The sequence below is a fragment of the Nicotiana tabacum genome, chromosome 22, assembly GCF_000715075.1.
Source record: "Nicotiana tabacum cultivar K326 chromosome 22, ASM71507v2, whole genome shotgun sequence".
Classification (NCBI taxonomy): domain Eukaryota; kingdom Viridiplantae; phylum Streptophyta; class Magnoliopsida; order Solanales; family Solanaceae; genus Nicotiana; species Nicotiana tabacum.
In genome coordinates, this window is record NC_134101.1 from 30,560,431 (window position 1) to 30,587,950 (window position 27,520).

General features: G+C 34.8%; 1 protein-coding gene across 2 annotated transcripts; it reads right to left on the reverse strand.

The window, feature by feature from the left end:
* Positions 1–9,618: 9,618 nt before the first annotated feature.
* LOC107771793 (transmembrane 9 superfamily member 1) lies at positions 9,619–16,360 on the reverse strand. Of its 2 annotated transcripts, XM_016591240.2 has the most exons (12): positions 16,038–16,360; positions 14,147–14,336; positions 13,965–14,069; positions 13,798–13,815; positions 13,621–13,715; positions 13,375–13,527; positions 12,594–12,728; positions 12,142–12,308; positions 11,726–11,820; positions 11,216–11,589; positions 10,095–10,371; positions 9,619–9,985 (listed from the first exon to the last, which is right to left on the reverse strand). In XM_016591240.2, the coding sequence occupies exons 1-12, from the start codon at positions 16,110–16,112 to the stop codon at positions 9,918–9,920; spliced, it is 1,752 nt and encodes a 583-aa protein (XP_016446726.1). In that variant the 5' UTR covers positions 16,113–16,360; the 3' UTR covers positions 9,619–9,917. The 2 variants fall into 2 exon arrangements, with proteins under 2 accessions (XP_016446726.1, XP_016446727.1); XM_016591241.2 differs by lacking the exon at positions 16,038–16,360 and having other exon boundaries at positions 14,006–14,069; positions 14,147–14,284.
* Positions 16,361–27,520: the final 11,160 nt, after the last annotated feature.

Here is a 27,520-nt window from a genome sequence, read left to right on the forward strand (position 1 = left end):
ATTGGCCAGTGAGAGTGAAAAAGTTTCAATGATATAAAACATTATTACAAAGAGGGTTGTGCGTATCTATCCATCTCCATTTAGCTCAAACACAGCTTGCCCATATCTAAATCGAGCTAAACCAAACTCAGCTTAATCTTAGAATGCAATTTTGGCCAAAGCAAGCAGCCCAATTATTTTACCAAATACTGTTGGGGGGGAGGTCATTCGACGCTAGAAAAAAACATTCATTTCATCTTATTCGCGTTCAACATTTCCTTCTTCTTGAATTCAAGAGGAACTTCCATATTCAAATTTTCTCAGAGTGCTCCGTTTTACTATACTTTTGTATTTTATTATTGACAAATTTTCCATTGTACTTTCTTCTTCTATTTTTCATGTGGATGCGATCAACTAGGAGAGTCTTTAGATTAAGACACTTCTTGTAGTTGGACTCAAGATCGACTAAATTAAATGAGAGTGTGACTGATATAGATAAGCGATAATAGTATGATCAACAACTATATTGTAAACAATTATGTATAGATAGAAGGGGATAAAACTAAAAGAGTCCTATCCTCATAAAAAATAAAATAAACTCCTCCACCTTCAGTTCTGGCTATTTTGCATCTTTTAATGGATCTGAAAAATATATATGGATACCCCTCCATTCATTTTCTTCGTTACTAATGGAATATTATTTACTTTTTTCTTTTTTTTTTTTACTAAAAACGAAACGGTTTGATCTTGTTTTGTTCCTCGATACCAAGACTCATTCCACGGAGACTCCCAGAATAATCGGAATAAGGAGTGCTAAGAAATGGTGAGTTCGAACATAATTTTGAATACAGAATCAAAATTTTAGCTTTTGCCCTTAGGTTAGGAAAATTATATTTTTGTTTCTATGTAAAAATTATCGTCTAGTAAATGTCTAACATAAGTGCTCGGACTAAGCTGCTTTGTTAGTTTATTTGGCTACTAATTGTGTCTCAAAACAATTCAATGACTCAGAGACTTCGTCAATATATCCCTGCACTGTTTGTGATGGCGTCTACCCGTAGTTCACCAGATTCAAAGTTAAAGAATTCAATTTGATTACTGTTATCAGAAAAGATTACTAATAACATAGGAATAAAATAAGGCAAAATACAAAATTGATTGGTTGGTTGAAAATAATTGCATTCGCTATCCAAAAATGTATATAATATGTATATTATATATATACACAAAAATATATATTTTATCTGCTATTATTTTTGGGAGAGCCCAAAAATATACATTTGCCAATAAAATATCACATGTCGCTTAAAATGTCTCTTTACTTTTCTTTTCTCTTTACACACTCTCAGTTGTTTGAAGTATTGTATAGATAGATGAAGATATGGTTCTCTTTCCAAAAATATGCATTCAAGGGTGTGACTTGATGGTCAATAAAGTGAGTTAGAACCATATAGTCTTCGGTTATTATGAGGTTTCAGCCTCTCAATTTCAATTCCCAAGTGAGATAAAAAAAAACCAGGTGATTCTTCCCATGTGTATCCTGTGGAATTAGTCAAGATACGCGCAAATCAGTCCGAATACTACATTTATAAAAAAATATTGGACATTGAAGAAAAAATTATTTTATTATAAATCTATGAAAGGTCTTTACAATTATTACAAGTCTCCACATATAAAATAAGTTATCAATACTCCTATTTATAATAGTACGAAACCTATTTTAACTAAAAATAGAAAATATATTCCTACGTTAATTTTGACTACAAATCTTATTTAGACATGAATTAAATAAACATACAAATATCAAATCCTAAATAATTTCGAATTTCTATTACAACTTTGAGTTAGTTTTCCAAAAAACAGTCAAACAATTTGCACCATCTAAAATCATTCAACTTCGGTGTTATAAAACTTTTGTAAACTTTGATTAATAAGGAAAACACTTACACGACCATGGAGTTTAATATTGTGTGTTTGGAATTGCAAGTTTGAGCCCAGCTGTCCGCGGACCTTAATTTGTAAAGTTTGATTACAAAACGAGTAAATGCATTTCCCAAACTCGAAACCCCTCCCATCACTCCCTTATCTCTTTTTCACACGAAATAATTAATTGAACGGAAAAGGCCGGAACTGTTCCTGAAGTATCGGAATTGGTACAAAATTCCCTCCGTCCATCCATTTGAATAAAAATAGTCCTATCGTTATTTTTTGGCTCAACATTACCCTTATTACTAACAGAAAATTCTGAAAAAAAAATTAATTAATATCCACGTGTCACCCTCCCATTGGCCTAACTTAAACCATAAGACAAATTATAATTAAACTCACCTGTAACCCGCCCGGATATTGACCCTCCCTAATTTTAAAACATAACTCTCTCTTACCTCTGCCTCTTCGCCATTTCGTTTTAGTGAGCATTTTTTTATGAGTGTATGTCTATGATTATTCATGAAGTAAACCCAAAATAAAGTTCTCTATTAGAATAATTTTTATGAAAAATAGAAGGAAGTGTCATACTTCTTTATGCAAAAAATTTAGATTCCTTTTGTTTATGTAATGGGTATTCTTAATATATTGTATTTTTTTATTTGAAATTTCTGGTGGTTTGCTTCATTAATTTTTGTCATTCCTTTATGAAAATGTTACACCATGTGCGTCCCAAGGTGACGTATAATGAATATGAGACTTGTTAATCATGATTTAAATAATTTTAAAGTCATAATATGACTATATATGATGTTTGGATAGAAAATATGAAGTTTGGGAAAAATCGGATTAAAGTTGCGGAAAAAACAACTAAGGATTTGCCTTGTAATAGAGCTTTTTGAGAAATACATTTCGTGTACTATATAAGGTCTTTTTGGGACATATTATTTACCAAATTAAAGGTCTTGAAATGTAGTTTCCAACGCTCTTAACCGTTTGTTAACATGACACCCGGATAAAAAGTTATAAGAGTTGGAAGAAGGGCCAATCATAAGGTGCCAAGTAGCACCTTTTAGACTTTTAAGAAAAATGAGATATTTACATTCCATCTCGTCTCTTTCTCCATTTTTCCAGAGAGCACACCCAAATAATACCCCTAACTTTACTCTTAAACTCTCTACAAGAGCTTCAAACAAGATTATCATCCCGGGCACGAAATCAAGAAGCAATAACGTTAAAACGATCCCTACGACGTAAGTATCGCTATATCGCCTCTCTTTTTCTTTGTAGTTTTAGTTTTGGAAGGTATTTCATAGTTAAGAAAACGTGTACTTTATGTATTTAAGTGCTTAAATATCAAGGAAGGTTGATAAATTCGTTTTCTAATAGTTAGAACTCACGGGACGGTGATCGAAAGCCGTGAGTTCGAGTTATTTGACTTGTAGTGAACTGTTTTGTGGGTTGTTTCATATTGCCTTTGGGCTATCTATTTTTCTACTGTTTAATGGAATTTTGGAGGATAAATGGTATGGAGAAACACCGCATAATGACGGAAGGGTGGGCTGGTCGTTCGTCGTTATAATATTTTAGGTTGTTTGACACTACTTTGGTTGTCGTTTTATGTATGAAGTGATTAGGGTGTCTGGGCTGTTTTATGGTATATTGTGATGGAGATAAGGTTAGAAAATGATGCTTACATGTTGTTATTATTGTGTTCTTGTTGTTGTTGGTATATGGTATTGGAGGAGGGCCTAGTTACAAAGGAGATGGTGCCCAAATTTACGTAAACGAGCTACTAGTTTAAGTTGCGGACTTAGCCTTTACTCAACACTAATTTTAAATCTCCTTATGCTATGGTAGATTGAGTTGAGTTGTTTGAATAATTGCTTGGAAGGTATTAAGGACTCAATGGAGTTAAGGTATGTTAAGGCTATCCCTTCTTTCCTTTTGGCATGATCCATACGATACAAACGAAACGAGCAAATGCACAACTTTCATAAATGACTCTATTCATAGAAGTATTAGAAGTGCCTATGTTCTTGAATTCCCATATGTTTTATTATTCTATCATCTGTTCATGGGTCTCAGAAAATACATAAGTTGATAAAGTTTATTTCATGATATTAATCGAAGGCATATTGATTTTATGATATACCGAAAGATCTTACAAACGTACTTCTTATGCATTTCATTCATTTATACATGTGCATTGACCCATGACCAGATGGCGTTATATACGCGTATATATGTATATATATTTATATGGGATATGAGAAACGGTTACGGCGTTATATATGCACCACCACCTGAAAGCTGGTATACGTTGATGATTTGCCCCTAGTGGCCGGGATGATATGATGGGATGCTCTCAGAGGCTTGATGATGTTATGAACGCATATACCTATGCATGATATGATATTTTTACGCATATACACGACATTATAATATTAAATAATTCACAGAGCTATTCAGACTTACATGTGAGTCTTTAACTCCATGTTTCTCTCATGTTTATGATTTACTGATTTTCATTCCTTACATACTCGGTACATTATTTATACTGACGTCCCTTTTGCCTAGGGACGCTGCGTTTCATGCTCGCAGGTCCCGATAGATAGGTTGAGAGTTCTCCTAGTAGGCTATCAGCTCAGCGAAAGGTGTTTGTGCACTCCACTTGTTTCGGAGTTACCTATTTGGTCAGGAGTTACCTATTTGGTTAGTATAATTTGAATATGTATTGATTGGTATGGTGGGGCCTAGTCCCGACCTTTATGACATTTATTTACTCTTAGAGGCTTGTAGACAGATGACATGTATATGGATATTTGTATGGCCTTATCGGCCTATGTCTTGAGTATACAAATGATTATGTCGACCTTATAGGCTCGTATGTCATATGTATAAGCCGGTATATCAAGTTGGGTCACCCTATATTGAGTATTTCCTCATGTTTTATTCTACTTATCTCATGACAGCCTCCCAGGCTCATTTACCTATGATAGTATGATACGAAAGATACGTTATGTTGGTACTCGGTTGAGTAAGGTACCGGGTGCCCGTCATGGCCCATCGGTTTGGGTCGTGACAAAAGTAGTATTAGAGTAGTTCTGTCCTAGGGAGTCTACAAGCCGTGTCTAGTAGAGTCTTGTTTATGGGTGTGTTGTGTACCACACTTATAAGCAGGAGGCTACAGGGCATTTAGGACTGTCACTCTTTCTTCTTTATCTAGATCGTGTGGTAGAGCTCAGTTGAAAGAAATTCAAATTCCTAAATTCTATTTTATTCGTTATACAACGACATCTACATCCAGAAAGACAATTGGTAAGAGATTGAATGTGGCTGTAGAAGAGTTGAGTCAGAGGAACTCGATTTTGTGTCATTCTTATGATGAGTAAATGTAAGGCCTTCAATAGATATGTGTGTACTACGACGCGTGAGCCTCTTGATAAGGAGCCCTAAGGCATGAATATCTATCTACCCCTATGGTAAAAATCAACAAGAGAATCAGAAGGTAGATACAAGTTTCAACAAGTAAAAGAAGCTAGGTGAAGAAGGATACGATGTACCCAGTTAGTGAAGATTATCTGTATTTACAATTCAGGCAGAGAAATATAAGCATTCTGAGTTACTTTCAACAATAACAAAGATATATTTACTTGACAACACCCATTTCAGTTATGCCCTGTGGGAGCTAACAAATATAAATTAAGAGAGGAATGGGATATCAGCATCCAGCTGGGGTTAAAGTAACCCAAAATTGTAGATGGATTGTTATCATTAGCTCACATTTTCGAGAAATATTGCAAACGTGGTAATGGTTCTCTTGTGAGATACCCAGATTGTGCACTCTAGAATAGTACAATCAGATGTGAATACTGGAATGTTCAGAAATTTCAGAAGATTGACATTGGAATCCTAGAAAGGATAAATATTTATCTTTGTATGGCTCTCGTCCCTAGTAAAGAGAGAGTGTTAGGCGACCCGAAGAGCCAGTGAGTTGAATCAAGGGGGCTAAAAATGAAAGAATGTTTTGAAGAAGTTTTCATAATAAGGTGATAGACAGAAATATTAGCAGGAGAATAAGAAGAAATTAAATGAAGCATTATAAGTAAGATGTGATAAATGAATGATAACGGTAAATCAAATATGACGGGACTACAGATTCTATAGTCAAGTGAAGGAAAAGACAATATGTTACAGGCCGTGAGACAATAAAAGAGTATAAGACATAAAGTCATATCCCCATTTCGAGAAATGAGTTGGTGACTCATATGTGATTACCAAAAGGAAAAGTTAGACCCCGGAGTAATAGAAATTAGTATCGGCTAGTGAATAAGATAAATTGAACATGAATTCGGGACCAAATAATTTGATAATAGTTGACATCGTTAGAATTTCGGAGATCACGTTCTGGCGATAATTGAATGGATAACAGAAGAATAACCTTTAAAGGTCATTCAGGAAGATGCTTCCCTAAAACAAGCGCTGGGAGCAGAGTTAAGCTTAAGGGATTAAGTATGCCAGTTACACTAGGTGTCACCTTTGTATGTAAGGAATTAAATTATCCCTGGTACAGAAGGGTTACCGCAAGGCAAGTAAGAGTCCGTGAAGATGTGAAAAGACGCCAAATATGAAGAGGTGAAACATTTATAGGTAAATCTTCACAGCAATAAATATTAGTTCCCGAGCCTTCCTCTCTCTCACCTTGGCCAGCCGGAATAACTTCTTCTCTCCACCTTTTTTTCCCGGTTCCTCGTACATACGACCATAAGCCGCAGTCTTAGCCTCCATGACTGCCAGTTTAGCCTCCTTTCTAGCTACCTTATACCTCTCCATGCACGCTCGCCTCTCCTCCTCACCTATGCTCCCCACTACGTTCAGGTACGCCGCCTTCTTCGCTTCCACTTTACCTTGGACCACTTCATTCCACCACCAGTCTCCTTTGTGCCCACCAGAGACGCCCGTCGAGACCCCTCACAGCCTCTCTAATATAGTCTGATGTCGCTGACCACATAGTGCCTACATCACCACTGCTCCTCCAAGCTCCCATAGCCGACAACCGCCCCTCCAACTCTTGGGCTTTATCCTTAGTTAAGGCTCTCCACCTGATTCTCGGTCTTCCTCGAGCAGACCTTTTCCTCCTCTTTAACATAATACTAATGTCTATCACCAAGAGCCTATGTTGCATCGTGAGTATCTCACCCGGAATCACCTTGCAATCCTTGTACAGCCCTCTGTCATACCTCTTGAGGATGAGATAGTCAATCTGAGTCTTTGCCACCGCATTTTGAAAAGTAACCAAATGCCCCTCCCTCTTTGGAAAGCTAGTGTTCGCAATCACCAACCCAAAAGCCTTAGCGAAGTCCAACAGTGATGTACCTCCTCCGTTCCTCTTCTCAAAATCGAAGCCTCCATGTAGCTCGCCATAACAACCTGCAGTTGACCCAATATGCCCATTGAAATCCCCTCCTATGAATAGCTTCTCAGCAGGCGAAACCTGACGCACAATCTCATCTAACCCCTCCCATAAGCGCCGTTTAGCCTCCTCATCTAGGCCCGCATGCAGCGCATAGGCGTTAATGACGTTTAGGGTGCACTCTCCAACCACCAACTTAATAATCATCAATCTATCATTCACTCGTCTAACCTCAACCACAGATTCTCTAAGTTCCCTATCCACCAAGATGCCCACTCCATTCTTACCTTTCTGGACTCCTAAGTACCAAAGTTTATACCCTTAGCCCTACCCATCTTGTCTCCTGGACACACGCTATATTGACCCTTCTCTTCTGGAGGATCTTCGCCAACTCTATAGACTTACCCGTCAATGTACCTACGTTCCATGACCCAATTCTCAACCTATAGACACCTTTGTTCCCTTTACCTCCAGTGCCTCCCGCCCCACCCCCTAACCCCTGCCCTACCTCCCGCCCCACCCCCTGTTTCCCCCGAGGACATGACCTCACCCGACCATCCCGGACCACAACCACTATACCTACGGTAGAGTAAGGGGAATCACTATCACACACAAGGTAACCGCCCAAACCCGAAGAAGACAAGTTGCAACTATAGGTACACTAATACAGTGAATAAACTAATACGAACTACGATGGCAGCAATTTAACTAATACAACAAAGGGAAACTGGAAAACGGGAGGTACCAACTCCCGCGAGTAGAACCTTGGAATTGTCTTGGTATATACGACGATGTTGCGGCCACCCAGCACGTTCGCGTCCAACTCCCGCCGGCCCTTGCTGACACTCGCCCGACTTGTTCTTCAATGTTTGCACACGCACGTCCCTTTCACCGCTAATAGCCACATACTCTAACCTAAAATACACACAAAATACCATGAAGCCGAACAAAGGGGGGAGGGATTGTCACTGTTACCACTGGTGAGGCCCCACCCGTAGCAAAGGAGCGCAAAAAAGGATGAAATAAAACCTTAAGTTAGTTTTAAAATCAGTCAATTCAAAAATAATCACAAGAAAAATGACTGGATCTGAACACTGATCCGTAAGGAATGTAAAATTAAACTTGACACTCTACGTACCTTTATATAATTTCAAAATAAAAGCTAGTGAATGGGAAAAATGGTTAGAAGAAGAATAAGATAGGAGAGAACAGGAAATATGTATCCGTAAATAATGTAAAATTAAAAATATAATAATTTTATTTTACAAGTTATTTAAGAACTTTAGAAGATGAAGAACAACAATGTTTCTAAATTTTTTCTGTTTTACAATCAAATAAAATTTATCAAGTAACTACAAAAGAAAAACCAAATACTATTAAAAAAAATAGAGGGAATGTAATATATTAATTCAGTGGTAAGAAAGTAGAGACTATGAGCAATTAAACTCTGTTACCTAGCAGTGTCCCTGAAGAAGTACTTGAACTTGGAGCAGAGCAATGGGATTTTCAGGCTCCGATAGTGAACCAGATCTAGGGTTTCAGCGGGGGAGAGAGAGAAAGTAAGACAAGTAAAACCATTGGGTTCATATAATGTATTAATAATAGTCCGGCAATGTTTTAGATAATTTCTTCACTAGTATTTATTTTCTTCTTTTGAAATTATTTTTGTTATCATGGATTCAATTTTTTCGATTAGATTACTATTCTAAATCTAGTTTAAAAAAAAGGATTTTCTATCCATAATTTGCAAGTGAGATGAGCTGGTGTATTTGTTGCTATTTCCGACGGATCCGCTGGTGGATTATATATATATATATATATATATATATATGGGTCAATATTCAGATTGATTACATGTGAGTTTAATTATATTTTGGTTGAAGTTCAAGTTAGGCCAATGGAACGGTGACAAGTGGATATTAATTCTATTAGTAATTCCCAGAATTTTCCGTTAGTAATAAGAGTAATGTTGAGCCAATAAAATAACGGTAAGAGCATTTTTATTGAAATAGGTGAACGAACATTTTTGTACCAATTCTGATACTTGAGGGGCAGTTTTAGCCTTTTTCCGTTAATTGAAATCCATTATATGAATCATCGACTTCTATTTAGAAGATTAATCATAGTTAGACTATTTCTAACTACTTTTACCTTGCCGTCAACCTATTAGCTACAACCTTCTTTTTTCCGGACTTGGAACCGACTATGCTTTGTGAAGCTCATATAATTAGAGTTCTAGTTCCCACGAGGAAAAAAAACTGAAAAAGAATCAAAAGCTTAGAGCCAAAGTGACAGTCTTTTCCAAAGGACGATATCATCAAATAGTCTTTCAATATGGCAACATGTGTGTAGGAAATTTGCACAGAGCATATAGACTACACAAGGTAAAAAATAAAAACTTTCTACAAAGTGAAATTTCATTCTCAATGTCTCAGAAAGATCCAAAATGCTAGTTTTGGTCAATGTAATGTATAGCTTCATCTAATTGTGATCAATATTGCCATGAGCTCAGCTTGAAATCACTGACCATACGATTGGTAGAACCCAACACGGAAAACTCCATAAAGAGTAACCTCTCTTGTGCAGTATTAGGCACTTAATCACATTTGATATTGCTGAAAATCCTCCTGACGAACAAATTAGAGCCGATATACCCTACAGCACCTGTAGTTTCAGAACAATCGAGCCAAAAACTCGAGTTAATGACAGGGAAAAAAGAGTTGTTTGGAAGAGAAATAACACATATGCATGTATGCCAACTAAGAGAGCTTACCACATAGTGTGCCGAGACCAAGGCAGAACATCAGAGTGTAGCCAAAGTAAACGCTGGTCTGGAAAAGACCAAACATCCTAGTCTTTGCATAATAGTAATATATGGAATAGAGGTAGACATAACAAGCAGTTGAAGCAGCAGAGTAGAATGAAGTCCACTGCCAATGATAGTTCTCAGCGCTCAGCAAGAAATATGTTGCCACAATTGTCACACAAACAGTGACGATGATCAGAATAATGAAAACGAGGAGCATAAATCCATACACATGGTAGTATACCTGTCGAGAATATCATCAAGGTGGATTAGCAATTGAAAAGACATCTCAACTAAAATGTAGCTACACCACAGAAATATAAGTAGACGAATGCTTCAGAATCTCCAGCAACATCGAGAAAAGATTAACCACGTCTGAAATTTTCACATATGGATTCAAATTACTAAGAAAGAAGAAATTAGTAAAGATGGAAGATATAAAGCACCTATTACTAAAGAATCAAACTAAACGACTATTCATTAATGCATCTCTAAGATGTCTTTCCTTTTGTGTCATGCTTCTTACTATATTTTTCTTGTGTGTTCGCACATCTAGGTTAGTCTGTGTCCCTGCGTGCAGTTATGTCTTGCATTTTTGAAAAGTGTTATTCACATATCGGTGTGTCAGAAATATGTATATATGCTTCAGAATCTCCAGCAACGTCGAGAAAAGATTAACTACTTACACGTATACTGTTACTTCTATGAACAAAATGAGATAAAGAGAGATGGCTCAGAAAACTACTCACAGAAGATGACATCTTTCAAAAGATTCCATCAATTACAAATATGAATGAAGATGTATCAACTATGACAGGCTTTAAAACAATCAGCTCTTTGATATTATATGCATATCCCAAATGGTAGCACCTTGGCCAGGATTATAAGCATGTATTTTTCATGCCAAAAAAAAAAGGTTCTCAATAAATGAACATTTTATAACATCCTGTTACTTGGAAGTTCCGAAATTTGAAGGTTCGAGTAGTAAAACAAACGAGTCTAAATATTGCTAAAAAGATGCCAGGAACAAGCAGCAGGCGAGAAGTATCTCACGACATGTTTTTCTAGATACCAAATTGAAAAATTACCATGTAGGTCCAGAAGGAAGAGAAGATGAAATACATCTCAATAAAAATGCTTCCAAAGGGAAGAAGACCTCCCACCATAGAAATTGCAGATGGTTTAAGGTACCATTGTTTCTCAGGGATAGGACGAGGGATAGTCTTAACACGGCATGGATTGTTTGGCGTACCATTCCAGTTTCTTCCAACAACAGTTCCAAAGAAAGTTAGGGGAAACGAAATAAAAGCCCAAATAATAAAAACAACTACGATCGTTTCAAAGGGTATAGCAAGTAAGGACCCATAAAATATGGCAATTGTGTTTAGGATGAACCCAATCCCAAAGCACAAAAAGGGAAAAAGTGATGCTGTAAGGACCATTGACTTTATCCAATTTTCACCTGAAAAGATTCAAAGAAGAAAACCCTTCAATTGATAAATGATCCATATGCTAAACACACAAATTTGATTATGTTAATTGTTAATCTCTCCTACACAAGGAAACAACTTATAGACATCAGGCAGAAGAGCACATACCAGCATTACGAGAGTACAGGGCACCACTCACATATCCTGAGATGAATGATGTAAGAGCATAACATACAATAAATGTTGTAATAATTGCTCCTCTCCTAAGAACATAAGAAATAAATAAGAAGCATTATAAATGCAGCAGTGCTGATCATATAGTCAAAATATAGGACACACCTGGCTATTTTAACTCACTTGGAAATCCATATAGTAGTTAGTATTCAAATAGAAGATGATCAACACAATTTGATTACAAAGAACACATAGTTGGACTGATTCAGATAAGGGGATGAAGATCATTTGGTTACTGAGTGTCAGAAAACCTAACGGTTAAAAAAACAGAAGAAATGCAGTCTCTACTGTCTAGAACCAAAATTTTCAGATCTGGTTTGTATGATGAGTAGCACAGGTAGCAAACATACCCAATGTACAAATTTCCAATCATGGCAGATATAATGACAAGGAGAACAAGTGTTGAAAGCTGAGCACCAGTCCCGACAACTGCTGAAAGCAGAGCCAAATTTTCTGGAGGTCGGAAGACATCACCGTGGACGAGTTTCCAACCAGACTCTTCATGTACATCCTTTTCCTATATACGAAGTCAACCAACCAAACACCAGAAATTAGTAATTTTCTAGTAAGGATATGCCATTGGACTAGTGGCGAAGCTAGAAATGTCACAAAGGGTATTCAAGGTTTAATATATATTTATAAAAAGTAAATTTTAATCTATATATAATATAATTTTCTGTAAAACTAGTATAATTTTCCGATGAAGGGTGTTCAACTCAACACCCTTCACTGTATGTGGCTACGCCACTGCATTGGACATAGGTTCATGCAAATACGTGAAATGAGGAAAAAAAAGCTTTACCAGAGTCTCCATGTCATCATTTGCACGAGCATATTTTGCGTAATCATTGCGAAGAGTGCGCATCAAAATCATAGACACCAACCCAGTGAGGAAAATAACCATCATGATGGAATTGAAAACAGAGAACCAATGAATCTGCAAAAGAAACAAGACGTTTTAGGAGCTGAGAACACGAAGAGCTATAAGGAGTTAATGGGGACTAACTGCCTAAGCTTTTTATCTGCTTTCTCCTTAGAATTTTGCTTCAATGAGAACCCGAAATATTACTAAGTTTTGGAAAAAATTCATTTGCCTCGTAGAAAGCCAAAAGGAAGTAAATATGTGACATTTATAAGCAGAAATACTTTTGTTGCCAAAGGTCTCTCTTTTAACAACTACTGCTACTACTACTATGCCTCAGTCTCTCCAAACATGTTTTAAAAAAACTAACAGAAGGGAATATGGATTTCTCCTATAGATACATTTTCAGTTCACAAAATAGCTTCCTGTGGTCCAGACCTCCATTGGCTCCACAAGTTGATAGAGCATAAAACTGCAGTAACTGCTGCCGCAGTATTTTTGTTGTTTTAATCAAATTCTTCCATGAAAAAACCATTATGAAAGTCAGCAAGTGCATGGTACTGATATCTATGGTACCACATGCTAGCATATCATCAATAAACAATGCCAATAAAATATTCAATGTTGATGAAGCATAATCATATTCATTGATTTCTGATCAATACCCCACTAAAAGCTCACTTAAGTACCTAATATAATAGGTTAGTAGATTGGCATGTACCTGGTTCTCAAAAAAGGTGAAATTCAGGTAAACATCGAAACGTCGTGCATAAGTAACGTTTGTTGGGACCCATTTAACAGAATATGTCATGTCCAAGACCCTTCCTTCCTCCAATGGCTTTGGGCTCTCTTGATACAGTTGGACAAAAATGATCTAAAGGACTTAGATTAGAGTTAGATTATCAACACTATATTGCAGATCATTGACATGCCACAAGGCATTAAGAACTAAAAACAAAGTGCCTACCTGGTCTCCATTGTACTTAATAAGAAGATTCTTGTGTGTGTAGATTACATGCTTGATATCTTGATTTCTGTCAGAATGCACCTCGCCCACGAAACCTGATTCCAAGTGAGTGTTTATTTATGTTATAACTGTCCATGGTAATCGGAAACATTCGAGATAAACTAGCTAAGGACATACCCCATATAGGCAAATCATCTGAAGCCAGGAAGTCACAAGTCATAATCCAAAACGGAGGTTACAAAGAGAGAGAAGCTTAGAAGTTAGTACACTTTAAATAGCAGGTAAGCCGACAACTGTTGAAAAGAATTGACAGTATCATGGAGAAATGTCATGAAGCACTGTACCCATAAAAAATTCAAACCAATACGAATTGTCAATTGCATACTTAAACTGTGCCACTTTTGATGCATCCAATTTAAGTTTGCAAATTGAGCTTTTCTCCAAATTTCCTGTTGGGAAAAAATGGCTAATTGTAAGAGGAAGCGTTTAAGTATAAAGCTCCATTGTAAAAAATTGAAGAACTGACTCTTAAAGTTTATGTGAATTCGGCTATCAATAAGATCATTTCCTCCAAGAACCTCTCCGAGGCCACCCCACTTATGATCACCATCAGCAGGACGACAAAATGGAAGGCTATAATAACTGTAGGTCTCTTGTGGATTATTATATGGTGCAGCCTTGTTTACCCATAGAGTGACAGGATCATCTTCTTGATACTGCAAAACAGCAGAAAGACGTCCATCCATTAGATAATTCATAAACCAGATTTTTGCAAGTGTTAAATGCACAGTTAATATTGGTGGTTCGACTAACTTAAGAATGACTCGTTAGGTTCTATACATTACACCATGATTCATCATGGTGAGTCGTGGAAGTGGTGAAACAAGATGTATGGTTCAAAATCTTGGTAGATTCCTTGATTAGTTTCATCAATTAACACAATGTCTTACAAATAAAAGCATGCGCGATAGAACCTCATCTTGTATACAATTGGTTAGCTCACCCATAACTATGACAAAAAATTATACGCTCGAGGTAGATCCTTAAACAAACAATGGTTAGGCGAAACTCCTCTATATCTCCTAACACTGTCTCAAACTTGTGATGGGTACTTCTTACATATCTTTTACTGCATTTATGTATTTGGTATGAATTCCTTTCTCTCCAACACCAACCAAAGGGCTTTCTTTAACACTCTATAATATGCATTTTTTAGGTCAATAAATAATACTCCATCTAAAGATCGCTTTTCCTTTCCCTATAAATCTTTATCAATCTTTTAGCAACTATATATTATCTATTGTACATCTACCAGGCATAAATTCAATTTGGATCGGTGTCACTATTAAGTATCTATAAGTATAACATGCGCTTTCAAACATTTCCAAAGTTTCATCCGATAAATAGGTGTAATACCACAATAATTAGCACAACTAAAAAACCTTCTTTGTCTAAGAAAAAGTGCTATAACAAAGTAACCAATGTTTACCCGTAAAACGGTACAGTTGAATTTATACGTGGTTTCTAGACAAGTGAATTAATTTGATCCTGAAATAATAAAATAATCGAAGAATTATGCAATACTTAGCCTTATGATGTAGACGAAACAGCAGAAGCAACATATTCGGGAACAGGGTTTCCGGGCACAATAACAACGAAATCAAAAAGCAAGAAGATAAGATTGTATTAAGCTTTGTATAAAATGTAGCGTAAGTTTGCCAGAAAATTCGTGTCATTTATAATGATAACTGAGCTCACTATTTATAGTTATGCCTAGGGAAGGAGGTCCTAGGATCGTGCCCTTCTTTAATGTCAATTATGAGGGTCATTGATAAAGATGTAACGGTGAACATAAATGCCAAATTTCACTGTAACAGGTAATCGCTATTAATGCCACGGAATATTCTTTATTAAATGTTGCCGGGCGAAGAGCATTTATCACATCTTTATAAGCGTTATTTTTTCCGGCGATAAACGAAACAGTTGCCTTCGGTCTTTGGCCAATCCACGTCTTGGGTTCCACGTGTCCTTTTTTGGACGGCCACGTATCATAACATATTTTACCCTGTACAACCACAAAATAAGGGGAAGAGGAAAAGGAGAGAGATAAAAGTTTCAAACAGAAGTCTCTAACTGAGAGCATCCTTCTTGCAGCTAAGAGGTGGCATAGCCTAATAATTTGGTAATAGATTAAAAAAATAGTATATGATTAATCAACTATGCCACAATCTAAGGCTAGTTAGTTACTAGCTGACAATATAAATCCCTATATCCATTCTGCTCCATTTGGACTCATTACATTCAAATATTGAATAATTTGTCTTTTAGAAGCGAAACCAGAAAATCCATAAAATTTGAAAAGCTAACTAATGCAATTCCAATTGTTCATTCTACTTGAAAGAGTTTCAAGATTGTACCTTGCCAAGAGTAGGGTATGCGAGGAAACAAGAGCAGATAATGAAAATAGGAAGGGATCGAACTGTAGAGAGCATTGCTCAGAGCTGAACAGTGTCTTAATTTGACAAGAATGAGAGCTAGACCTGGTTAGTTAGTTAACAGGATTAAGGAGTACTGTGTTGTGTTTTGTTCAGTGTCTAATTTCAGACACTGAAGAAAGTGTCTGTTTGCTTTGAGAAAGTGAGAACTCTTTTCCATTGTCCCTTCTCCTAGAATTCTGAGTCTATGGATCTGAATTATTCTGACGACGACTTTGACTTTTGAGTTAAGAATCCGCTAGTATGAAAAAAGAAACAAATTTGTGATTGTTATAAGTATATTATATTTTGTATGTTAGCCTGAAGAAGGTTATTTATACGAGACTCTGACATAAATATATTTATCTATTTAGTACTTTATTAGAAATAAGTTTTCTAAAGAAGTTTATCCTTTCAATATTCTGTCATGGATAAACATCACACCCGGTAAAAGATTATCTATATCTGATACAATAGCAGCTTACACATCAGCTTGCTTTCTTCTATAAATAGAGGAAATTTCAGTTCATTATGTACATAAGTTTGAAGTTTGAATAATATATCAGTTTCTCTCTATACTTGTCTTTAATTTACAGTCTTTATTTTATAACACGTTATCAGTACGAGACTCTGCCATCTCGTACAAATACTTTGAAAATATCAGAGGTACGAACTTTCTTTTTCTAAATAATATCAAATCTTTCTAAACTTGAATTTGTAGCCCTGAATATATCGGGTAAAAGCTACATGTCTTGGGTGCTTGATGCTGAAATTCATCTTGATGCGATGGGTCTAGCAGATACCATCAAGGACAAAAATCAAGCATCAAACCAAAACCGTGCCAAAGCATTGATATTCCTACGCCATCACCTTGATGAAGGCTTGAAAATGGAATATCTCACTATTAAAGATCCAGTCATACTGTGGAATAATTTGAAAGATAGATATGACCACCTGAAGATGGTCGTTCTTCCACAGGCACGTTATGATCGGACTCATCTAAGGCTACAAGATTTTAAATCTATCAGTGAGTATTATTATGCTATGTTCATAATTATTTTCCAATTGAAACTATGTGGTGATAATATTACTGATCATGATATGTTAAAAAAAAACTTTCACCACTTTTCATGCCTCGAATATGCTCCTGCAGCAGCAATATCGAGAGATGGGATTCAAAAAGTATTCTGAACTTATCTCATATCTTCTTGTAGCCGAGCAACATAATGGGCTATTAATGAAAAACCATGAAAGCCGACCTACAGGTTCTTGTTCATTCCCTGAAGTGAATGAGATAAACTTCCACCAAGCTAAGCATGGAAGAGGACGTGGCCCCAGTCGTAGTTATGGCCGTGGTCGGGGAAGAAACACTAATCATGGTAATAATAATGCACCAAAGAACTCTCCTCACCCCAGCAGTAGAAAAGGAAGGAACAAAAGCATGAAGCGGTGCAAGCAGCAAAGGCAGAAAATGCATGTTGTAGATGTGGAGGAAAAGGGCAATGGTCACGTACCTGTCATACGCCAAAGCACCTGGTTGAGCTATATCAAGCCTCCCTGAAGAAGACAGAGAAAAATATTGAAGCAAATTTTATTTCTGAAGATAATTTAGATTTCATACATTTGGATGTAGCTGATTACTTTGCACTCCCGGAAGGAGAAACAAGTCATGTAATCGGTGATGAATCTGTAGAAATGAAAATATTTTAATTTTTGTTGTTTATAGTAGATAGTATGGTTATGTAATTATTGTATATAAATAAAAGTTATGGTCACGACCCGAAATTTTTCACCGACAGGACCGTGATGGCGCCTAACATTTCACTTGCTAGGCAAGCCAACGTTAGAGAATCATTTACCAATTTCTTATTTCCATTCAGTAATTAACATTAATTAACTACAACGAAATATAACAAGTGCGGAATATCATAAATCTGTATTAACTACTACTACCCGGATTTGGAGTCACAATTCACGAGCATTCTAGAATTTACAACAAGTAATGGTCTGAAGGAAATACAATTGTCTGAATGAAAGAAAATAGTAAGACATAAAGGATAGACGGGGGACTTCAAGATCTGTGAACGCCGACAGATCTACCTTGAGTCTCCGGACAGCGGACCAGTAGCAAATCTCGATCAACCTGAGCCGGTATCAAAATCTACACAGAAAGTGCAGAATGCAATATCAGTAGAAACAACCACATATACTGGTAAGTATCGAGCCTAACCTCGGTGAAGTAGTGACAAGGCTAGGACAAGACACCCACATATAACCTGAACAGTATAATCATGCTACTGGCAACAACAGTAAATAAGAAATAACACAGAAATAATGGGAGGGGAACATACAGTGGGGATATACAATATAAGGAGTGAGAATAATGAAAAGACATAGTTAAACCGGAAATCCTTAAACGAATTGAGCAATTAAGACATCAAGGAAAACTGCACGGCATCACCCTTCGTACTTTTACTCTCAACCTCACCAAATAATAAATAAGACTACACGACATCGCCCTTCGTGCTTTTACTCTCTTCCTCACAATATAAATAAATTATGCACGGCATCATCCTTCGTGCTTTACACTTAAATTATGCACGGCATCACCCTTCGTGCTTTACACTCTTCCTCACAATATAATTAAATTATGCACGACATCACCCTTCGTGCTTTACACTCTTCCTCACAATATAGTTAAATCAATAACAACAGATAGAGAGGAGTTTCACAAGAAAATCAATATTTCATAAATGATTACTTTCACAATTTAACATCTCAACCTCGAATCAATATTCACAATTTTATCGACCTTGGTGGAACCGGATACAAGTTTCCCAACATTTCAACAACAACAATAAGCATGGATAACAAGATTTAAGACTACAAATTTGCAATAATGGAATTTCACTCGCGTACTATGACTCGACCATAACGTATAGATGCTCGTCACCTCAACTATACGCCATATACAACAACAAAACACATAGCAAATACTCACACAATACATATTCCCTGAAGCCAAAGTTAGACACAACACTTACCTCGCTCCCAAGGCCACTTAATTCTCAATCACAGCTTTTCCTTTAGAATTCACCTCCAAAACTACTCGTATCTATTCAAAAATGACTCAATAATATCAGATATTGCTAAAGGAATCAATTATATTTCATAAATTAAATTTTCCAAATTTTTCCTCCAAAAAGTCAAAAAATCGACCCCGGGCCCGCTTGGTCAAAACCCGAGGTTCGGACCAAAATCCTTTTACCTATTCATCCCCGAGCCCGAATATGTAATTAGTTTTGGAATCCTACCTCAAATCGAGGTCTAAATTTCCAAATTCCCGAAATCTCTAGTTTCTACCCTAACCCCTAATTCTACCATGAAAACTCTAGATTTTTGGGTAAAAATTCAAGAAATGTAATGGGTAATAAAAAGAAAATGGTTTAGAATCACTTACCAATACTTTGGGGAAGAAAATGACTCTTGGAAATCGTCTCTACCCGTTTGGTTCTTGAAAATGTTGAAGAAATGGCTCAAACCCGTGTTTGGAGTCTATTTTAAGCCACTAGACAAGCCTTTATCGCGTTCGCGAGAGGCCTGTCGCGATCGTGATGCACAGCGGCCTAAGGCCTTCGCATTCGCGAGTCTTCCTACGCATTCGCGTAAGACAACTGCCCCTAGCCTTTACCTTCGCGACCCAGTGGACGCGTTCGCATAGAAGAACATGACCAACCCTCCCCCAGGTCCCCAAGTGCTTCGCGTTCACGATGGTCAGGTCGCGTTCGCAAAGGATAAATCCCCCATCACTTCGCGTTCTTGACCAGGCCTTCGCGTTCACGAAGAAGAAGTCTCAGCCTCACCAGTTTACTCTTCACGTTCGCGAGAGGACCTTCGCGAACGCGAAGAAGGATATGCCAGACACCAGAATCTGCAGAAAACCAGATTTTTCCCAAGTCCAAAACATTCCGTGGCCTATCCGAAACTCACCCGAGCCCTCGAGGCTCCAAACCAAACATGCACACCAGTATAAAAATATCATACGAACTTGCTCGCGCGATCAAATCGCCAAAATAACACCTAAAACTACGAATTTAGCACCAAATCAAATGAAATTCTCAAGAACACTTTAAAATCCATATCCTCTCAACTGGACATCCGAATTACGTCAAATCAACTCTGTTTCTCACCAAATTTCACAGACAAGTCTTAAATATTATAATAAAACTGTACCGGGCTCCGGAACCAAAATACGGACCTGATACTAACAATGCCAAACATCGATCAATTCTTAAAAATAATTAATTTTTCGACTTTTAATTTTCATCAAAAATTCATAACTTGAGCTAGGGACCTCCGAATTTGATTCCGGTCATATGCCCAGGTCCCATAATTCGATACGGACCTACCGGGACCATCAAAACATGGATCCGGACCCTTTTACCAAAAATATTGACCGAAGTCAACTAAAATCAACTTTTAAGGCAAAAATTCTTATTTTCATTAGTTTTTAACATAAAAACTTTCTGGAAACCTGTCCGGACTATGCACGCAAATCGAGAAGGGTAAAAATAAGATTTTTAAGGCTTAAGAGCGCAGATTCGAGTTCTAAAACATAAGATGACCTTTTGGGTCATCACAGTTATGCTTTGATAATGATGTTTACTATCATATTTATTTTGTTTATGAAGAAATTTTCTCTCATGATACCAGAAGTGTAAGCAATATTTGATAGTACAAAATGTATCAACAACTCGTGAAGAGCTAATTGTTTGTCTAGAAGACACATGACACAAGTAGTGCATGAATAATATTTGATTGTGAACAATAAATTAAAGGCTCCCGAAGAGCTTATATGCAAATTTATCATTCATATTATATGATTGTGGTCAAAACATATGTTGTAATAAACCAGAAGTTTACTAATACGAATGGTTATCATACTGAGACTATAAATAATTGGAATATTGAAAATCTTCAAGTTTTCACAATCATATGGGGTAAAATAATATGTATGTGAGAAGTTACCTGCCTTATTATTCAATTTGTACTATATCATGTATCACAGTAAACCAGAAGTTTACTAATGCAAAAGCAATCACAATAAATTATAAGTTTACTAATGCAAAAATTTATGCCATAGTAAACTAGAAGCTTACTAAAAGATAGCACATGCCATGATAAACTTGAAGTTTTTATTTGCCATTTTAAAATGAGCTATTTGAGAATTCAGATAAGCATATACTAAAGAACTAGAAGATTCTTCAAGAATTCTCTTGTGTTGCTTATTCTCATAATAAATTGATTATACCAGCTAAAGTTGAGACTAAGACCCCTGAATTCTGGAATATATAAAAGGTGAATATGTGTCCATTTACCTATCATGTGAACTACTTATAGATGCATATATGAGATGGTTACATGTGTGTTTATTGTCAACATACAGTTTGGCATTTGAAATTGCTTTTCTCAATTAAGAGCATAATTTTCAGATTATGAAATCAAGATAGTTCATCTTGATGATGCTGGTTTATATCCAAGCTAGTTTAGCATTGAATACCTCTTATTAATGGCTAAACTTTTGCTTATGAGAACAAAGCCTCATGTGTTGGTCTAAGATTTTCTAAATTACATACAACAGCACTTGTATGCATCAGACCAACAATATATGATAAGTCCCCCCTTACAATTGGGTTAGGATCAGAAACCAAATAGTTTTACTATCTAATAACTTTTGATGTGTGGTATATAATTAAGTTCTCTACCACAATGCACAAATATAGGTTTTTCAAAGAAGATTGGGGATATGTGTTAGTTTTTCTAACATTTGGGGGATGGAATAAACAGCTAGAAAATATGCTATATGAATCGAATTATCAATAATATGATCCTCACTTAGAATATAATTCAAGTTAAATGCCAAAAGCATTTGCTGATCCAAAATTAAATATCATATTTCAGCTGCAAATGCTCCTATTAAAATTAAAGTCCCTGAGGATAAAGTTTACTGCACACATGAAGCGTAGTAAACCGATCGGTTCCAAAGGTAACAATCCTTGAAAAATGATAGGAGCAAATGATCATAATGAGGAGAAAATGAGCTCTAAAAGATCCCACGACATAACATTTCATGAAACTCTAGAAGAAGTTCAGGTACCTGAAAATAAAGAAAGTGATGAGATCTCAACAAGTTATGTTGCTTAGGAACCGATACAAAATGATCGTCGACGATATATTTGATACAATATAGTTCACAATATTGTAAAAGATTGTGAGGATCAGACCTGTAATCCAGACACCTGAAGATGTCATGCCATCTAAATGCAAGTCATAACCTATATGACTCATTTGATTAAGTCTATATGAAGATCCCTAAAGGATTTAAAATACCTGAAGCAAATCCAAAATCTCGAAAAATGTATTCAATCAGATTACAAAGATCTTTGTATGGTTTAAAGCAATCTAGGCATATGTGGTATAGTCGCCTTAGTGAATATTTGCTGAAAGAGGGTTACATAAATGATGTTACTTGTCCATGTATTTTTATAAATAAAATGGCATCAGAATTTGTTATACTTGCTGTTTATGTTGATGACATAAATCTTGTTGGAACTCTAGAAGAGCTCCAAAAGGCAATTGAATATCTTAAGAAAGAATTTGAGAAGAAAGATCTTGGAAAGACAACTTTGTCTTGGTCTGCAAATTGAACATTTAGCATACGGGATCTTTATCCATCAATCTGCCTATACAGAAAGGGTCTTAAAACGCTTTTACATGGACAAAGTGCATCCATTGAGTACACCAATGGTTGTTCGATCACTTGAAGTGAATAAGGACTTGTTCCGACTTTCAGAAGAGGATGAGGAACTCCTTGGTCCCGAAATACCTTATCTCAGTACAATTGGTGCATTTATGTATCTTGCTAATGCTACAAGGCCTGACATAGCATTTTCTGTTAAAAATGCTATTTACTAGTAAGATATAGTTATTCCCCTACACGGAGATATTGAAACGGGATTAAGCATATATTGAGATATTTAAAGGGAACACTTGATATGGGTTTATTTTATTCTAATAAAGGTAGTGTAGATCTTGTTGGTTATGCAGATGCAGGTTATTTATCTGATGCACATAAAGCTCGATCTCAAACCGGGTACATGTTTACATGTGGAGGTAATGTAATATCATGGCGCTCCACAAAGCACTCTATTATTGCTACTTCTTCAAATCATGCTGAGATAATAGCTATTCATGAAGCAAGTAGGGAATACGTATGGTCGGGATCAGTGATTCATTTTATTCACGAAAAATGTGGTTTGGAATGTGATAAAAGATCCACAATTTTATACGAAAACAATGCTGCATGCATAGCCTAATTAAAGGGGGGATTTATAAAAGGAGATAAATGGTGACATTGATGTGCAACAAATCCGTTCAAGTGACAATCCGGCATATTTATTCACTAAATCTTTGCCAACTTCAACTTTTGAGAAGATGGTATACAAGATTGGAATGCGAATACTCAAATATTTGAAACACTATTTTTATCAGGGGGAGTAAAATACGCACTATACTCTTTTTTTCTTACTAAGGTTTTTTCCACAGGGTTTTCCTTATAAGGTTTTTTTAGACAACTAGTTATGCATATTACTAAATATGTGTACTCTTTTTTTTTCACTAGAATTTTTTCCCACGGGTTTTTTCCTAGTAAGGTTTTAATGATGCACATTATCTTTTAATGAACATCCAAGGGGGAGTGTTATAAATATATTATATTATGGATGTTCATTTAGTACTCTGTTGTAAATAAGCTTCCTGAAGAAGCTTATCTATATGAGATTCTGCCGTAAATATGTTTATCTATTTAGTACTCTATTGGAAATAAGTCTCCTGAAGAAGCTTATCCTTTCAGTACCCCGTTATGGATAAACAGCACACCCGGTAGAAGATTATTTATATCTGGTACAGTAGCAGCTTGCAGAAGCAACTTACACAACAACTTGCTTTCTTCTATAAATAGAGGAAATTTCAGTTCATTATGTACATAAGTTTGAAGTTTGAATAATATATCAGTTTCTCTCTATACTTGTCTTTACTTTACAATCTTTATTTTATAACACGGTCAATATTTTAGGAAATTTTTGTTTTTTTGTTGACAAATTAAACATTTCAAAAATTTAACGTCTTAGATTGGGTTGAGAAACAAGTACTATGTGAATTTGAATATTACGTACTTATTTTCAATATTAAAAGCACGAAGGCCATTAACGAAATATCGTTCGCCTTTTTTACTCATTAGAAATATATTTCACACTGGATAAAACTGTAAAATCAAAAAACTTTCCTAATATTTAGGAGTTCTAAATATCATCTCCTAATATGAATACAAAATATTAAAATAGTAAAAGAATACAAAAAAATAGGAGGAAAGTTTCTTGTTGGTTTCCAACAAGGAAACTTCACGATTTTGTTTAATATTTCTGTTCCTTGTCATTGTTTAATCATAAAGACCAATTTTGCCTCTTTATTTTCTTTTCATATGATTTATTTGTTGTTTTTAAAATTTAAATCATAAGTACTTTTTAAGAAGCTTGGTCAAATTCGTTTATTTTATTCTAAAAAATTAATACGGAATTAGGTTTTTGTTTTTGAAAAAATAGTAATTATTAATTTGTGATAAAAAATTAATTACTGTAATTTAGTTTATAGAAAATACCTAAATTACCTCAATGCATATTCATGTTAAATAGATGAAAAAGGACTTTTATTTTTTGGTAAAAAAGAAACTAATATTATTACTAAGAAAGTTTATTACATAATATAAATTTACAAAATAGAAATTACTTACGAAATTCATCTTGTGGCTGATATGATTTGTTTAATAATCTGTCACTAATTCTATCACTGAATAGGATTAGTGATAAAATTTTGTTATTTGACTACATAATTTGTCCATCGCTAATTTTTCTTCTTTTTGTAGTTGACTTATCTAGAATACATGGTACCTAGACGATTATTTTGATACGAAATAATATAAAAGAAGGGTTACATAATAGAATACTAAACTTTCAAAATTATCTTGGTTGTTTTCATACTTAGCTAGGCTATCCGCTCCTTTCTTTGATTAAATAGGCTCAATATTTGTCATTTTCAAGATCTTATATTTTTTTTTTAAATATTTTCAAGGGCTTACATTTTTATAATTTTATACGCATCGATAGAGGGTCACGCGTATCGCGCGTATCCTAAAACTAGTATATATATATATATAAAAATAATAGTGTATCCGAAGTATAAAGTGTTTATGTTTGATACTATTTTCTTATTGGTTCGTTTAAAAACTCTTATATGTGCAAATAATATTATGATAGGTTTAAGAACATGAATTTCAAAAGTTTTATAAACACCAAATTAACATATTCAAATTTACAAACTTTAAAAGTTTTTATTTATTTCTTAAATTTCGTTTTGAATGTCAAATAAATTAGAATGGAGTGAATATTTACCTTCACTTTTTCGTTTTCTAACTAATTTCAATTTTTTTTATATTACTACGTTTTATTTTATTTAGTCCTAACAATTTCACCAAAATAGAGTCCGAATTTCTAAAATTATTAATTATTATCGTCTATTTTTTACAAAAGATATTTTCTACTGTTGAGACTCCGACCAAACACCATAAGTCATTTTCTAAAATATTTTCCTTTTTTTTGGGTTAGGAAATATTTTCGTTTTTGTGATACCAAGTAGGGGTGTTCGTCGGTCGGTACGGTACGATATTTAGATATTTCGGTTCGGTATTTTCGGTATTCGGTTTAGTAAAATGCTATACCAATACTGTACCTAATTAAATTCGGTATGGTTCAATTTTTCTCCTTTAGGTTTCGATTTATTCGGTTCGGTAACTTTGATTTATTCGTTTTGAATACTAACTAGTGCATAGAGTCATGGACAATAATATCCTTAATTAAATTACTCAAAAGTACAAAACTAAAAACGTTTGTTGACAAAAGTTTTGTCCAAAACCAGCAAATACCAACCTAGAGAGAGAAAACTTAGAGAAATATCTTATTACTTAGAGTTAATTGGTGAACTTGGAGAATAAAGGAAAGTAAAATTTTAGATTTCTTATATTTATGTTATAATTAATTAAAATGTGTAATGTAATATATATTTCGGTACGATATCAGTATTTCGGTATTTCATTTTAAAATACCAAATATCATACCTAATACCAATTTTTTTTTAAAACTTAAATCAAATATCATATCGAATACCAAAATTTTCGATTTTGATAAGGTAATTCGGTATTTAACAAATCGGCAAAGGGCCAAATATACCCCTCTACTTTCGAAAATGGTCTAAGAATACTCCTCGTTATACTATTGGGTTATCTATACCCCTGCAGTCATACTTTGGGTTCAAATATACCCCTCATTTAAACGGAGGGACACATGTCATCGTCCTGTTGGTCAATTCTAAATATCTCCTAATTATTTAAAAAGACCCATTACCCATACCCGAAAAGTAATTTTTTAAAGCAATTTTATTTTTTGTAAAAACTGGAAAAAAACCGAAATTATTTTTACTAAAAAATGAAAAAAACGAAAATATTTTTTTTTTCAGTTTTTTTTAAAAAAACTGCTTTAAAAAAACTGAAAAATATTTTTTAAAATAATATATTTGTAAAAACTGAAAAGCAATTTTCTAAAGCAATTAAAAACTGAAAAATACTGAAATATTTTTAACTAAAAACTGAAAAAAAGAAGAAAATATTTGTTTTTTCAGTTTTTACAAAAAAACTTACTTTAGAAAATTGCTTTTCATTTTTTGTTTTCCAGTTTTTACAAAATCATTGTTTTAGAAAATATTTTCAGCTTTTTTAAAAGCAGTTTTTTTTGTAAAAACTAAAAAAAATAATATTTTTTTTCCAGTTTTTTAGTAAAAACAAATTTCAGTTTTTACAAAAAAACTTACTTTAGAAAATTGCTTTTCAGTTTTTTTTTTCCAGTTTTTACAAAAATATTGTTTTAGAAAATATTTTTCAATTTTTCTAAAGCAGTTTTTTTGTAAAAACTGGAAAAAAAAATATTTTTATTTTTTTTAATTTTTAGTAAAAATAATTTTAGTTTTTACAAAAAAAAAATTGCTTTAAAAAATTACTTTTCGGATATGGGTATTAAGTTTTTTTAATTAATTAGGAGATATTTAGAATTGATCAACAAAACGATAACACGTGTCCCTCTGTTTAAATATGGTATATTTAAACCCAAAGTATAATTACGGGTATATAAATAAGTCAATAATATAACTAAAGATATTCCTATATTTGAAACTAAAAGGATATATTTGGCCCTATACCGTTAACAAATTATGTACCGCCCTAATACCAAGTGACCAGCTAACACCACGATTCTTTTACAGAA

Excerpts from the sequence above, each read along its gene's own strand:
- LOC107771793 (XM_016591240.2), bottom strand. The coding sequence starts at position 16,112 with ATGCTCTCTACAGTTCGATCCCTTCCTATTTTCATTATCTGCTCTTGT. Across the intron at positions 13,528-13,620 it reads TTAAGTACAATGGAGACCAG|ATCATTTTTGTCCAACTGTA; the intron begins GTAGGCACTTTG and ends TAAGTCCTTTAG. Across the intron at positions 9,986-10,094 it reads TGGTCTCGGCACACTATGTG|GTGCTGTAGGGTATATCGGC; the intron begins GTAAGCTCTCTT and ends CTGAAACTACAG.